At 34.5% G+C, this 14,917-nt stretch overlaps 1 protein-coding gene and 1 long non-coding RNA gene across 5 annotated transcripts in view; both read left to right on the forward strand.

The window, feature by feature from the left end:
* LOC125504449 lies at window positions 1-851 on the forward strand. The gene is made up of 2 exons (XR_007281498.1): window positions 1-62; window positions 125-851. It is a non-coding gene; the product is annotated as an uncharacterized LOC125504449 (long non-coding RNA).
* LOC109544371 (armadillo segment polarity protein) overlaps window positions 1-14,626 on the forward strand; it is a 19,554-nt gene extending 4,928 nt beyond the window's left edge. For 2 of the 4 annotated variants that reach the window (XM_019914507.2, XM_019914508.2), the window contains exons 3-13: window positions 1,294-1,457; window positions 1,565-1,676; window positions 2,091-2,809; window positions 3,052-3,280; window positions 4,259-4,451; window positions 6,213-6,402; window positions 6,482-6,560; window positions 6,621-6,854; window positions 6,922-7,073; window positions 8,595-8,685; window positions 13,004-14,626. In XM_019914507.2, coding sequence (XP_019770066.1) covers window positions 1,294-1,457; window positions 1,565-1,676; window positions 2,091-2,809; window positions 3,052-3,280; window positions 4,259-4,451; window positions 6,213-6,402; window positions 6,482-6,560; window positions 6,621-6,854; window positions 6,922-7,073; window positions 8,595-8,685; window positions 13,004-13,161 — 2,321 coding nt within the window. In that variant the 3' untranslated portion in view covers window positions 13,162-14,626. Of the gene's footprint in view, window positions 1-1,293; window positions 1,458-1,564; window positions 1,677-2,090; window positions 2,810-3,051; window positions 3,281-4,258; window positions 4,452-6,212; window positions 6,403-6,481; window positions 6,561-6,620; window positions 6,855-6,921; window positions 7,074-8,594; window positions 8,686-9,472; window positions 9,511-13,003 lie in introns of all 4 variants that reach the window. The other 2 variants (XM_048666421.1, XM_048666423.1) reach the window with 2 other exon arrangements.
* Window positions 14,627-14,917: the final 291 nt, after the last annotated feature.

A 14,917-nucleotide genomic window follows, 5' to 3' on the forward strand; every position in this document is an offset into this window, starting at 1 on the left:
GGGATCACGTGAGAAAACCACACACGAAAAATGTTCGCATAAGATACGGCAAAAATGTAAAGGTATGTTGATGTTTAAATTAAATACATTTGATTATTGTATTATTTCGTGTTCTATACTACAGGTAATGTCGCTGTTGTGGCCTTGAAGCATTGAAGATGCTAGGGATCACCAGATCTCCAGATCCAGTGAGAAAACCACACACGAAAAATTTTCGCATAAGAGACAAGTAAGGTTGTCTGAACCTAATTATTCGTCTATTAATGTAAAACTATTATCTGTATTTTTTAATTTTTACCAGTTTAATTTTGGATGCTTTCTATTTTGCGATAAGCATGTTTTCTTGGATTGAAGGAAAGCAACAAAAGTAAAATGAAAGTAATGTATCAATGCAAATTGCTATACCTAACTGTATTTCTACGCAATAGAATAATCTGTGGATGAACGAAAATACTCTTCTATCAATGTGAAACTATTAACTGTATTTTGTTGTTGTGGCTAATATTCAAATTTGTAATTGCGTATAGAATTTTTGTTAAGAGCACATTGCGAAACACTTTGATTGATCGAGAACAAAATGAAAGGGCAAAAGCCACAGCGGGAACATGTAAGGAATATAAAATAATAAGTGCAGTTTTTTAGTTAAAGGTTTGTGTTTTATCTCAGTCACACATCATTGCGACAACGGCAAAAATGCTGAAAATGTTAATTTCGATTTTTAGACCGTAGTTATAAGTTATATTTTAATTTATTTGTTATCCATTTAATTAGTTTTAGATTAGTAGCAAGTAACTCTTGTTGTTGAAAATTTACATCAGTAAATACTTAAATATATGAATAAACTAATAAGAGGAAATAAAGTATCGTTTTTCTTTCGTTACATATATGTATGTATATTCCCTGAACATACCATATACATTCACTGAACATACACATGTACATTCACTGAACATATTAACTCTGACAGATTCCTGGGACATGCATGGAATGTTCATAATATAACTCATGTATGTCTCAGGAATATGCATGTACATCACATGAATGTTCCAGGTATATTCTGGGAATATCATTTTGCTATGTGGGTTGTATGTCTGTCATTGATTACCGCGGAGTTTTATTGTAGGAAGGACCAGCAAATCTCGAAAGAGGATGAAATTTAACCATAAATCCTCTTTCCCGCGTTTGGGTTGATAGGTAGGCAAAATACCAACCGTGTGTTAGTAAGGAAAATTACTTTCTCGCTGATCAAGTTTTTTATAAATATTTATTTAATTTACAATTACTTTGTTTCAGTGCCCTATCAAGGTGCAGCAGACATGCCGAAGGAACAGTCGGTTTTGGCTTGGCAACACAATAACTACATGGGTGATTCAGGAATACACTCGGGGGCTCAAACCCAAGTCCCTTCTTTGACCGGAAAGGAAGAAGAAGATATGGATTTATTTGATTTAGACCAGGTAAGTTACAAGAAAAAGTTTTTTTCTATTGTTGCACTTCTCTCATCTGCTAATGGCAGTGTTGCAACAAATAGAAAAATTAACAAAAACACGTTTGGTAAACGTAGGGTAGCTATTCGGGATTTACTCAAGATCAGGTCGACGACATGAACAATCAACTGAACCAAACCCGGTCTCATCGAGTTCGAGCGGCGATGTTCCCAGAAACTTTAGAAGAAGGTTTGTATTTTTGCAGTTTTATTTTTTTTATAATACGCATTGTACAGGCTACTACTTTTGTAAACTTTAGAAATAACTAAAGCGAAGCCCGAACAATTGCGTCGTCGCAGTTCTTTTGGATCGGTTTTTAATTAAAAAGTAAATTATCCTGTGTTCCGGAGATTTATTCGCCTCTGCGAAATCCATACCTATTCATTATACATACATGTATATGTATCCTTGTTAAATAAAAAAAGTGCGACTTTTGTAAAAATACATCTCGATAATTAACTTTACGGAGCATCTAAAATATTAATAGATCGACTATGTAATTTTTGACAGTTGAAATCCAATAAGATCACACATTTTTCGTTACCAATATAAGTACAATACACATTTTTTATAATTTAAAGTATTCTTATTTTCATTTTAAAGGACTTGAGATTCCGTCTACGCAATTTGAGGCAGGACATCAAACGGCTGTTCAACGTCTAGCCGAACCCAGTCAAATGTTAAAGCATGCGGTGGTAAATTTGATTAATTATCAAGATGATGCTGAACTGGCCACAAGAGCAATTCCGGAATTAATAAAACTGCTGAACGATGAAGATCAAGTGGTTGTGTCTCAAGCGGCTATGATGGTGCATCAGCTATCAAAGAAAGAAGCATCTCGGCATGCTATAATGAATAGCCCTCAAATGGTTGCAGCTTTAGTTAGAGCCATTTCGAATTCAAATGATCTTGAAACAACAAAGGGTGCTGTTGGTACTCTGCATAAATTATCACACCATAGGCAAGGTTTATTGGCTATTTTTAAAAGTGGTGGAATACCTGCTTTAGTGAAACTCTTAAGTTCTCCGGTGGAAAGCGTTTTATTCTATGCCATCACCACTTTGCACAACCTATTGTTACACCAAGATGGTTCCAAAATGGCTGTACGACTTGCTGGTGGCTTACAGAAAATGGTGGCACTCTTGCAGCGAAACAATACAAAATTTTTGGCTATTGTAACGGACTGTCTGCAGATACTCGCTTATGGAAATCAGGAAAGCAAACTTATTATCCTAGCATCACAAGGGCCCATCGAATTGGTTAGAATCATGCGATCTTATAACTATGAGAAGCTGTTATGGACCACGTCTCGTGTATTAAAGGTAAAACACATTTATATTACTAATACCATGTCTGATGGTTTTGTACAAGAAATATATCATTTAGAAGCACTACTTCGGAGAAAAAGCACAACAAAAGAACAAAACACTTGTATTTATCTGGTTCACGTGTAATTGTCGACCCTGATTATTTTGGATTCTCAGTTCCGAATTACCGAATATGATTTAATTACTAACCAATAACATCAATGTGGTTCATATTTTTAAACGGGTTGTTATTACAGGTTCTATCAGTGTGCTCCAGCAACAAACCGGCAATTGTTGAAGCTGGCGGAATGCAAGCTTTGGCTATGCACCTCGGCAATTCCAGTCAACGACTAGTGCAAAATTGCCTCTGGACCTTAAGAAACTTATCGGATGCCGCTACTAAAGTTAACGGACTGGACTCCCTGTTATCGTCTTTGGTGCAAGTTCTTGCATCCTCCGATGTGAATGTAGTTACATGTGCTGCAGGTAAGGCGAACGAAAATTAATTTCTTCTAAAAAGTTCTTGCCAGGAACAGTATTATCCGTATTCCATCTTCGTACAAAAATATATTTTTAAATTGAAAGCTAATTCAATCAAACAGGTCAACAAAAATATAATGAAAAATAGCAGCAACATAAAACAGCTGACAATAGAAAATATTTCGTTAATTATGTTCTCTGTTATAAATAAGCAGAAAAAGCAACAAAGTTACTGATAAATAAATATTCGGACGCACTTTAGTACAACTATCTTGAATCGAACTTTACTAAGAAGTGCCTTGTATTATTCTGAGTTGAACGAATTTCAAATTTCAGTTATTTTTGCGTTTATTTGTTTAATGCAACTGTGCGCTGGGGATCGTTACGCAATGATTACTTTATCTGATGCCATAAAGTTTGTATAACATTCAAGTCCGAACTGCTTGAGGACCACATCAAAACTTTCAAATTATGATCTCCAAATCACTTTTTCATCGATTTAGCTGTGTGGGAACGCGCACCATCCTGTTGAAATATGCAATTTCCATTTCCAGAATATTGGCTCATGATTAATGGAATTAAATTTCTTGATGAAATTTGTTAACACTTTTCTGCATTTATAGTTCCATGAACAAACTCATATTTGCTAACGCCTTTACAACTCATACATCTCCATATCAGAACCCCTTTGCGGAAATTCTACCGCACGCTTTAGATAGTCTTTATACTTTTGTACAAATCGCTCTTTTCTGAAAATCACTTACGCGCGAATGGTTGACAACATGACACCACCTTTCAATACATATCTCAAGAGTAATTTGAGGTGGTGAGCTCATTTTAGCGCCCATGGATAGAAAATAACCGAAACATTTACTATGTGAAACATATGATAGGAGTTTCTTTGGCAGATTTATAGATGGATAGAAACAATATACTTACATATACACAATTCATTATAATTGAAAAACATGTTTTTTTTTTCAGGTATATTGTCTAACTTGACATGTAATAATCAGTTTAATAAAGAAACAGTTTGCCAATTTGATGGAATTTCTGCTCTTGTTCGTACTATTATGAATGCTGGCGATAGAGAGGAAATTACAGAACCTGCAGTCTGCGCTTTGAGACACTTGACATCACGACACGATAAATCAGAGTTGGCGCAAAATCAAGTCAGGTAAGTGGAATAATCTTCAGATGGTCCAAATGAAACATTAATGCCCGTATGCACCGACATAATTTAATCAGGATTAGGCGTTAAGCCGTATTAAAAATCATAAACGGCATGCACCTTCTACAATTTTAACCTTAAGCGCGTTTAATTTTAATCCGCCCACGTCCGAGGATTAAGTTCTTAAACTAGTTTAAATAAATAACATAATAACATAACCTTTGAAATTGAGGCTTTTGTTTTCGTCCTAGCAAGTTCGATAATTAACTTGGAAGATGAAATAATATTAGATGATATGAATATTTTAGAAATAATTGCTTATGTTTTTCGAAGAAGAGAACTAAGGCCCGTATTTATAAACGATACTCCAGCCGATACTCAGCTCATGCTTCGCCAAGTACGAGATCGTTCTCAACCGAGAGAGACCATTTATAAACAGTATTTCGTGAATTATCGGTGAAGTATCGGTCGAGTATAGGATTTCAGAGACTTTCATATTTATTTGGTAATTTTATATTGGGACTTGGCGAATCTTAGATGGCGTCAATGTTATTATGTAAATATGTCTCTTGAATCGCTGAAAGACTGACTTATATAGCGAAGATCACCGGACACAAGCTACAATATAATATACACTTTATATAAGAAAGTAGACATGGAATCATAGAAACTTTGCTACTTGTTGCATAGAATTTCCAGAATAGAAAACTACTTGTACAGAATCTTAAACAAACTAGCAATTTAGTAATGGTTAATATTTGATATTGATAGTTCACGATTATCCGCTTTCAATAATGGTTCGTTTAAAAAATGTAATATCGCCTCAATAATAGTGGCCTTTGAAAACCGAAACCTTTTCCGAAGTTCTACATCCGAGAAAAACTCAAATGGATTATTGCCATCTCGTATAAATTTTTTACTAACACGTTGTCTTCGTTAGTTTTCTGCTCTATTACGTCCAAATATTCAAAAACCTTGTCCATTCTTATATTGTCTACGATAGTAAAATCAAAAAATTAAAATGTAAAAACATAACAAACAGTAATATAACCTTAAAAACCGTTTGACGGTTCGACGAAAAATCTCAACCAATGGCTGGGCAGAAGCAATACTCAAGCCACCGTCGACCGATACTTAAGCAAGCAAAGCTGTGAGCTCTGGCTTGAGCATGAGAATGGTTTATTATAAACCGCAATCGAAGCCAAGTCTCGTACTTGAGACTCGACTTATGCTTGAGCATCGTTTATAATACGGACCTAACCAGGTCCAATCATTTTGATACACTAGATGAAATGTTTTTATAAACTCTTTCAAATCCAAAATTGTGATCATTATGATAATATTTTTGATTATTATTCGCAATATGCGACAGAGCTGATTCGAAATTTCCCTTTTAATTATTATATCACTTGACTTAGCTGTTGATGCTTAGTCGTTGATCTAAAGGTGAAGTGTTTATTACTGTGCCTACTAGAGTTTTTAGCTGGTTGAGGAAAAATAAATGCATTATGTTTTCGGTAGATCGCTATTATGATCGATATCTCAAAGTATCCGTGAATCAATATCCCATTTATGCTCGCTGGAAAAGTACATTTCGCACTACAAAAATTATTGTGTTGTTTTTTGTTTGTCCGGTCCATTCAGTTGAATCATAGGGTGTCCAAATGGAAGGTAACAAGGGAAAAATTCGGTACATTTCCTTCAATATTTTTTAACGTATTTGGACAAAAATGTAAAGCCGCACTTAATGTAGCTGTTTCTTTTCAGGGTTGTTGGAGGTATACCCGTAATCGTGCGCTTACTGAATCCACCATCTCGCTGGCCATTGGTGAAAGCTGTCATCGGGTTAATACGTAATCTGGCTTTATGCCAGGACAATTTTGCCCCCTTGAGAGAATCATGTGCTATAAACTATTTGGTGCAATTATTGATGAGAGCTTATCAAGACATTCAAAGGGTAACTATTTTTCTATAGCAACCCTTTTTATGAGACTATGAAAATTACCATGTTTGCATACAATTTTGTTTCATTTCAGCGCGCCAGCCTGCCGACCGGTGGCAGCCAACAGCCAGGAACGTATGCTGATGGAGTTCGTATGGAAGAAATTATTGAAGGTAATCAAAAATCTTGCAAGTTCGAACTTCACCTGAGTATTGTTGATAATTATGTTTTAGGTACTGTCGGTGCTCTACATATTCTGGCTCGAGAATTTTATAACCGCGAACAGATTCGTCAACAAGGCGTCATTCCGGTGTTTGTTCAACTTCTCTTCAACGATATTGAAAACATCCAGCGCGTCGCAGCCGGTGTACTTTGCGAGTTAGCCGCTGATAAAGAAGGTGCTGATTTGATCGAACAAGAAGGAGCCACGGCGCCATTGACTGAACTTTTACACTCGAGAAATGAAGGTGAGAAATTAGTGTGTGTGAGAAATGAAGGTGAGTAATTGTACTTATTTGTTATCATTAAATTCAGGTGTAGCCACGTATGCTGCTGCTGTTTTGTTCCGTATGTCGGAGGACAAACCGCAAGATTATAAAAAGAGGCTTTCTATGGAGCTTTCCAGCTCCTTATTTAGAGAGGAAAATCTTTGGAATCCTGATCTAGGCATGGGAGCAGACTTCCAAGTAAGTAATTTTTCTACTAATATTTAATTAAGTGCCATCAATAATGCAAATGGGGTCGCACTTGACGGGATATAAAAAGGTGAGGTAAGATGCAGTGTAAAATGTTTCCAAGTTTCATTATATTTTTAATTTCAAATTTTAGTTTTGTTATACTGTACAGGATGTCCCGCAAATTAGAAGCCAACTGTTCAATTGTAGATTTATTGCATACAGGTAGTAAGATTGATATGATAAAATAATGATTCTTCCGTAAGGGTACATGCGCACCGGCGACCGAGCTGGACGATACGATACTGATAGTCCGAGCGATTGCGCACATAAAATGCGAGTTTTTTAGTGCTTTCAGTTGTGGGTTAAAGCTTGACTTCGGAAGTTCAAGGTCATATTTTCCCTGGATTTTCTAGTGATTGGAGACACCGGTAATTAGAAGAGCGATTAGAGCGTTATTGTCTAACATCGAGTTAATGTCTAACATTGTTAAGTGACTAGACAACCGACATATTTTTTTGCGCAAAATCTATGAATACTATATGATTTTAAAAAGAAGTCAAAATTGTAAACAAATGATTAGTGCATCAACCAAAAAAAAATGAGTTGATTTCATCCACCAAATAAAAAGTTCTGGTAGTTTTTGTATCACCACACTCAAGAATTCGCCACTTGTCCAAACGGCTGAACTCGATTGTTTTATCAAATTATGAATCTTGCATAAGAACACATTCACAGCGAGTTTTACCGAAATACATAGTACCATTCTTGCGATATTTCAAAAAAGATAAATTTTTTGAAGAAATTTTAAATTTGTTCACAAAAGTTAGGTCAGATCGTCTTCTTTTGGTTCAAAGAATATCGCAGTATTCTTTTGATCATGTGCTTATGAGACACCCTGTATATGAGCGCGATACAGATATATGTGTTGATTTTCAAATTCTAATTTATTTATTTAATGTTATTCAGCAAATTCTCCAGTGAAGTACATTTTTGAGCCTCATTGTATGATAGAAACAAGCGCTTTATCTACATGCTTACCAGACAAAGTCGAAACCAACACTTAGAAAGTGAAAGTGTTTTTTGCAATTATTGCTGTTATATTATATAAGTTTTTCATTATTGTTGTAAAAAATATACGACCCGGAGCAGAACTTCCGAATTTCAATATGTTGACAGCTATATGAGCAGAAGTTTAATTCGGATTTTGACACTCTGAATATGAAAAAATGGCCTAATTCAGAAGCGGTATAAACATTTTATTAATTTTGCCTCATTAATTCTAATTTTTATTGTTAACAGATTGGCATCTTTTTGCGTACACCCTGTGCATACTGTATTAGCTATGTGTGTTTGAAAATGATAGTTATATTAGAAAATAATCGCTATAATCATTTTAATGCGTAGATAGAAAAAGCCTGATTAATTCATTTCGATTGTTATGTTATGTTTAGTTTGTCTGTTTATTTTGGCTATTTAGATATGAATTTATATATTTGTTTTTTTTTGCATTTTTTTCTTTGGTTATTTTAGGATATTTTGAGCCCTGAACCTTATGATACTATGTATGCACAAGGTCCACCAAGTGTTCAAGGCAGCCACGCAGGCAGGCCTTATCAGCAAGGTAATTTTTTTTTTATTCTTATATTTGTCAAATATTTCGAGATTCGGACTAAAAACAACAAATTCAGAAAAAAATAGTACCTACTACCATAATTATTTCAGTTAAACCGAAAATGTTAACAACCTAACTGAATGCACGGTTCTCCCATTCTAACCTTCGACCTTTTCTTTGCTTCCACTCGGGTCTTTTTGCATCCTTTATATTTCGCACGTATCTAATTCTCAGCCTCAGTGTGATCAATTCTAGGCGTTCTTCAGTGCTTAGAAGTCTCAATAACACTTCATTAATTTATCCCTAATCGCCTCCTTACCTACCTACCTAATTCGGAATTAACGCTTTTATAAATATGAAAACTGAACTGAAAATAGTTTTGGGTTTCTGAAAATTTTCGGATTTCTCAGAAAATGAGGTGGTATTTACGATGTTTTCAAGTGCACTGGGCCAATAAATTACAAAAAACTACCTAACATAAATTACTAAAAGACAAAAAAATGTTTTTTTGTTGTTTCCTCAGTTATTCAGATTCATTGAAACTTACGATGTACATAAGTAAAGCAAATCAACATAAACGATGTTAAATCTTACAGATCGTCTGAATGTTTTGCAAGCACTCAAATATTAGGTTTTGTGCTGCCGATGGTGACTTCCCAAGTCAATAAATAGTTATTTTCGGCCCGATTGTCAGCTATTTCCAATAAGATTAGTTAAACATGTACTTAAATTTATTGGTGCAGTGCATTCAAGTTATTTTTAATTTGTGAATTACATCAAGCTGGCACTTTTCCAGGATTCTAACAAGGCATCTAACAGCTTTAAATTATAAAGGTGATCTGTATGCTCAATTTTGCATGTACATTTTTTCAATTGTTTTGAAGTTATTTTGCATGTAGTTTTCTCTAAATGATTTGCGAGTTCTCACCAGCGTAACACGTATTGCTGTTGTGTGAAGAACGGAATTTAATTTTTTTCTGAGAAAAGCTTTTGTTTTTGCTTTAAAAATTATATTTTACTGTTATATTAGTCTACGATTATCATATATATTTGGTCACAATATCTACAACATGTATCCCTAGCGGGTGCCCGTTTTATCAGCCTCAGAAATGGTGAGAACGAGATCGCTTAAATTGGGTACAAAGTTGATCATTTTTTGAGTTCTGTCAAATTCCGTTTTAAAATTTGGAAAATTGTGCCTGCTTCCACAGGCATTCTGAAGAGATCGTAATTCGGAGATAATTTCTTTATTTTTCCGTGATTATTTTTAAAGGCATAACCGGAAACGATTGATACATTTTCATGGAAAATTTTATTTTCTACAAATCGGTGATGTGATATTTCTATTCGGGCTTCAATTTTCGGCAGCCACAACAACTTCAATTTTTTTCTTCAAGTTCGCTGTATATCTTACGTATGTCATACATACTTGTGGACGCAACTCGATGTTCCACCGCGTTTTTGTTTATTCGTGACACTTTCTTTACTTTTATTATCCATTTAGATGATCTTTTAAATAGTTATAAACACCCACACTCAAGAATACAGAATTTAATAATATCAAACAAATTGATATAAAGGGTTGTAAAATCACCACAATTGTGATTTTTGGGGCTTCTCCTGTACGTGATTCATGTATCTTTATATAGTTATTTCTTGTGTTCATGTGTATGTCACTGGACCGATTTGGATGAAAGTTTTTGTGCGTGTTCAAGGTGATTTGAAAATGGTTTAGATTCAGAAAATGTTTTTTTAATTTATTTTTTATTTGTAAGAAGTTGTTGATTTTGGAATGTTTCATATTGGATCCGCTGGACTGCGCTACCACAACTTAACTTCACCACCCCATCCTAACCTACAAATTTATTTATAAGTCTGTCCCGACCACCGATGCCAAGCCTACGGATATATCCGTAGATATGCGACATGCGGACAGCTAATATCTTATAATTTTATTTTTGATTTATTAAATTTTGTAACCGGAGACTGTATACAATTCATAGAATCTTTTTCATAAACCAATCAAACAATATGATTTGGCTTACATGCACTCCGAAGTTCAATAAACATATATAAAATTTGTGGTACACGTGTAAATCCCTCTTATGGGCCATACACGCAAAGTACTAATTGAAACCGTCAGTATTTTTTCTTACACATGGTGAGCTTTGTGGTCCGAGCTGTATTATACTACCAAAAGTAAAAACATTAGAAACAATCTGAAAAGAAGTTTTTAAATGGGATTGAGTTAATTTATGTTTCATTTTATTTTTAGATTTTTCAAAATTTTGCAAAGAAAAAGATTTGGTGTCATTCTCCACCTGAAAATTTTAAGCAAATATGCAAAATGGGTATGATGAAAATTTTGGAACCGTCGCAAAGCTCGAAATATGTTCGTACTTAATTAGGAACTTTAACCGCTCTGGTGATGCCGAAAAATTAATGTTTTCTTTTTAAATCGCTGATTTTGAATTGAATCAGCATTAAACTGCTGATTAGAAACTCTGGTAAGAGGGATAAATAGCGACAGCAAGTAATTCGGCGCTGATGTAAAATACATGGACGAAATAGAGTAAAAGTTTCGGGAGTGTTATTTTCACGCTTTATCCATCTGATGAGAAGTAGTAGGTTGAAGGCTGCGTATACGTTTTTAACTTCCGGAAGTGTTAACGGTATTGGAGATTTTATCGTTATAAAATATATATCGATATATAAAAGCATAATTTATTTCTTCTTCTTGAAATTACCCTCCTTCCGTTAAAAGTTTTTTAAAGTGTGCATCCCATTCTTTGTCTGATATTGGTGAAATTAAATTCGATCGTTTCTTTTCTAATTGTTTATCGTCTTCCAACTTTCGGTACTTCTTCGACCTCCTTAGTAAGGGTCTATTTTCTGGCACTTTTACGTCCATGCTACATTTTTCTTGCCACTAATAATTCTTCTTACCTTTGATTGTGGTCTCTTGTAATTTTCTGTTTTTTGAGATCAGTAAATCTCTTCCCCCATTTCTCTCTCAATCTCAACATCCCACCAATATGGTTTTCTGCTCTTCAATTTTTCTTCCACTAAACCACTAAATTTGGGTTTCGGCTGGAACATGCGCTGAGTTTTTCGTTAAGTCGTTTTTATATAGGCTTTTTACGCTGTCATGCTGTGGGCTTAGTAGGTTGTATCTACAGTGATCAATTTATTCTATCCCTGTGTCCTCCAGCTGTTGTTGATGAAGGTTTTGGTCTTGATAAGGGAATATAATTTTCGCCCAGACAATAGCAATCACTTCCGCATGTTCGTCCTCGTCTTGCCCTGACGTCTTCTATTTTGTTTAATAATAAGATAGTAAATTACTGGTTTCAGATTTTGGGATTGTTTGGTTCAGGTGTATCTGTGTATTTCCCTGTGTTGAAAAAAGTAATTTTGAATTTTTAAGTATTTACTCGCATACCGTAATTAATCGGTTTCCATTGTCGTTAACAGTCTCTTCTCCGAATCGACCCACCGTCAGATCATTCAACTTTTTACCTCTTCTGCTGTTTATGTCTCCCCATATAGCGATTTATCTAGATGTGCTGACCGTTGATATTTTGTTGTAAATTTGTTCGAAGAACTTGTCTTTTTCGATTATGTAATCGCCATCGTTTATTGCATATATTTCAAAAATCGTCAGATTCTTTTCCATTTTTCTTTGTTTCTGATAGTACCGCGAGATGTACCTTCATTCTCCTGATTTCGTAAACTATTTGGTTGATTTTTCGACTCATTCCTTGTACGTTCAACGACAAAAATAATTGTCCTTTTTCGTTGCTTGGGTCGTCTTATTGGGTTTTTCTTTCCATTCCGAGGCGTTGGAGTGGTTTTTTTTTACATTCTGTTTTTACGAGTACCAGAGAGTTAATCTGATGTCCCGACGCCCAACCTGGAGGACCGGGTAATTTTTGATCGGGGTTTTCTGCTCCTAGCCTTTAACGATTTCAACTTCGTAACTACAAGGCAACAGTTTCTTCACCTGTGGTTCTAGACAGGAGCCCTTACAGGAATCTATCATTCGGTCTAGATAAACCCTGGTTTTTACCAAAGTTGTTACTCCTTCCTCTCCTTTCCCGCTGGTGCAATGGGGCCCCAGGCTTGGGACTGGTATAACGGAGTATATTTTAATTTTTCTTATAATATAATTTCGCTCACCATGTATGTTTTTTAATTGACTGTTATCTGTTCAGTTGCTATTTAATTAGCAAGTAATTTTTGTTGTTGACAATAACATGTGTGCTTTGTTTTATTCGTAATTAATTGTGAAATTTACCGTTACATTGATCTATTTTTGGTTCAATAGGCTATGACCAGATACCCATAAGCATTCCAATGGATATCGGTTCACCCTTAGACGCAATGGACGTAACAGGGACAGAACCAGATTTAAATTTTGATCAGTTGCCCGCACCACCTCAAGACAACAACCAGGTGGCAGCATGGTACGATACTGATTTGTAATAACATCAACGTTGCTGCAAGTTAGATTTAGTTCTTCTAAATAAAATAAAGGCACTTGGTCTGTGAATGAGAGTTTGTGCATGACAAGCCAAGTGCTTGATTTACATGCGCAATATAAGTAAGTATGAATAATGTAGGTGATGTGGTCAAATCAGTGCCCTACCATATCACATCTTTATTACTGTTTTTTTATTTTTGATATGGTTATTAGTGTACAGGGTTCGGTAAGTCATTGCAGGGGGGTTTTATTATTAAGTAACTAAAGATATATTGTCTTATGCCGCATTCGGAAAGAGCTCAAATGTCTAGAGGTGTTAAAATTGTGACTTTAACAATCAAACTTACTAATGCTATTAATTACTAAAACGACTTGGAATTATTTATCTTTTCAAGTGTAATATTTTTGCTATTAATTCCTCTTAAAAAAATAATGTAAATATGTTCCTTAAGTTTCCATTCAATTTGGCAAAGAATATTTATATCTTTACATCTAACAATATAATATCGATTTATTATACCGCAATAGGGTTTGAACGAATAACTTGTTGATCCTATTACTACCTTTTTCCTTTATCAGAAAGTAGATAATTTAATCTGCTTGAAATTCGGTTGACCAATTCTTAGCCTTGAATGAGTACGTTTTTTGTAGCTTCCTGTAGCTGAAACTAATTGTTCTTGAGAATTGTATATTAAGGATTTATACCTGAAATTACTTACGCCAAAACCTACTGCAAGGATCCGACTTTTCAAAAAAATCTTCATTGCTGTCAGCATAAGCTATTCAGTTATAAAAGTTTATGTTTTCGGCTCTTAAAATCAAGTTTGCATTTATTTATGATCATATCACAGAAATTAAAAGTTTCTCAAAATATAGATTTAATGGTAAAATTAGTATTATAGTGAAACTTTATCAGATGCCCTAGCATAAAGGCAGTAAAGTTTTATGACGACACCGAGCTTAATAATGTTTAAGTGGATACGTGTTTTCTTTGGTTGATTGTCAATTTAATCAAGAATTGTAAATTTGAAGAAATTTACAGTTCCTCATTAGATTTATTTTCTGAGATAATGAGAGCAACAAGGACACATGCAAAATAACTTTTTAATTGCCTAGTTAAAAGGTTTGGAAAATAAAAACATTTTCAATGATAAATTAAAATATGGGATAAAAAGCATTTAAACAAATTTGAGTCCTGAGTGCATTTGAGATGCAAGACGCGTGTCCTAGTTGTTTTTGTATAGTGCCGTTATTGTATCGCACAACTTTTACTTTCTTTGATTTCGTCTGAAGGTTCATATTTAACTGTATTTAGTATATAAAATTTATCGTAAAAGTATTCTTAATACAGGGTAGTTTGAATCCATCTTTATGAAAAAGGCTATTGCCTGCTGTATAACCAACTAATGGGTTTATGCATGTACTTTATAGAATTGGATATCAATAAATTTCTTGATAATTGTATTAGATGCTAGGTTTTTCTGTTTCATTTATGCAATGTTCAATAGACAACGTCTAATGGATAGGAATCCTGCATGTTTCAGAAGTTAATCAAAAGGGTTTCCCCGTCATTCTGGTCATCTGACATACATCTTTATTGCAGTTAAAAATGAAAATTTATTTCGCCGGATAGTTCAAGTCAGAAACTAATACAGCAATCATTTGTTTTTATTTACTTAGAACTTTGATGTTCTTTGCAATCAAATTTAATTCAATAATTGCCAAATCTCTTGCTTTCCTGCTCTAGAACATGTCGAC

This window comes from Dendroctonus ponderosae, unplaced genomic scaffold, assembly GCF_020466585.1.
Source record: "Dendroctonus ponderosae isolate FM_Combo_2020 unplaced genomic scaffold, Dpon_F_20191213v2 Dpon_F_20191213_5, whole genome shotgun sequence".
In the NCBI taxonomy this organism is placed as follows: Eukaryota; Metazoa; Arthropoda; class Insecta; order Coleoptera; family Curculionidae; genus Dendroctonus; species Dendroctonus ponderosae.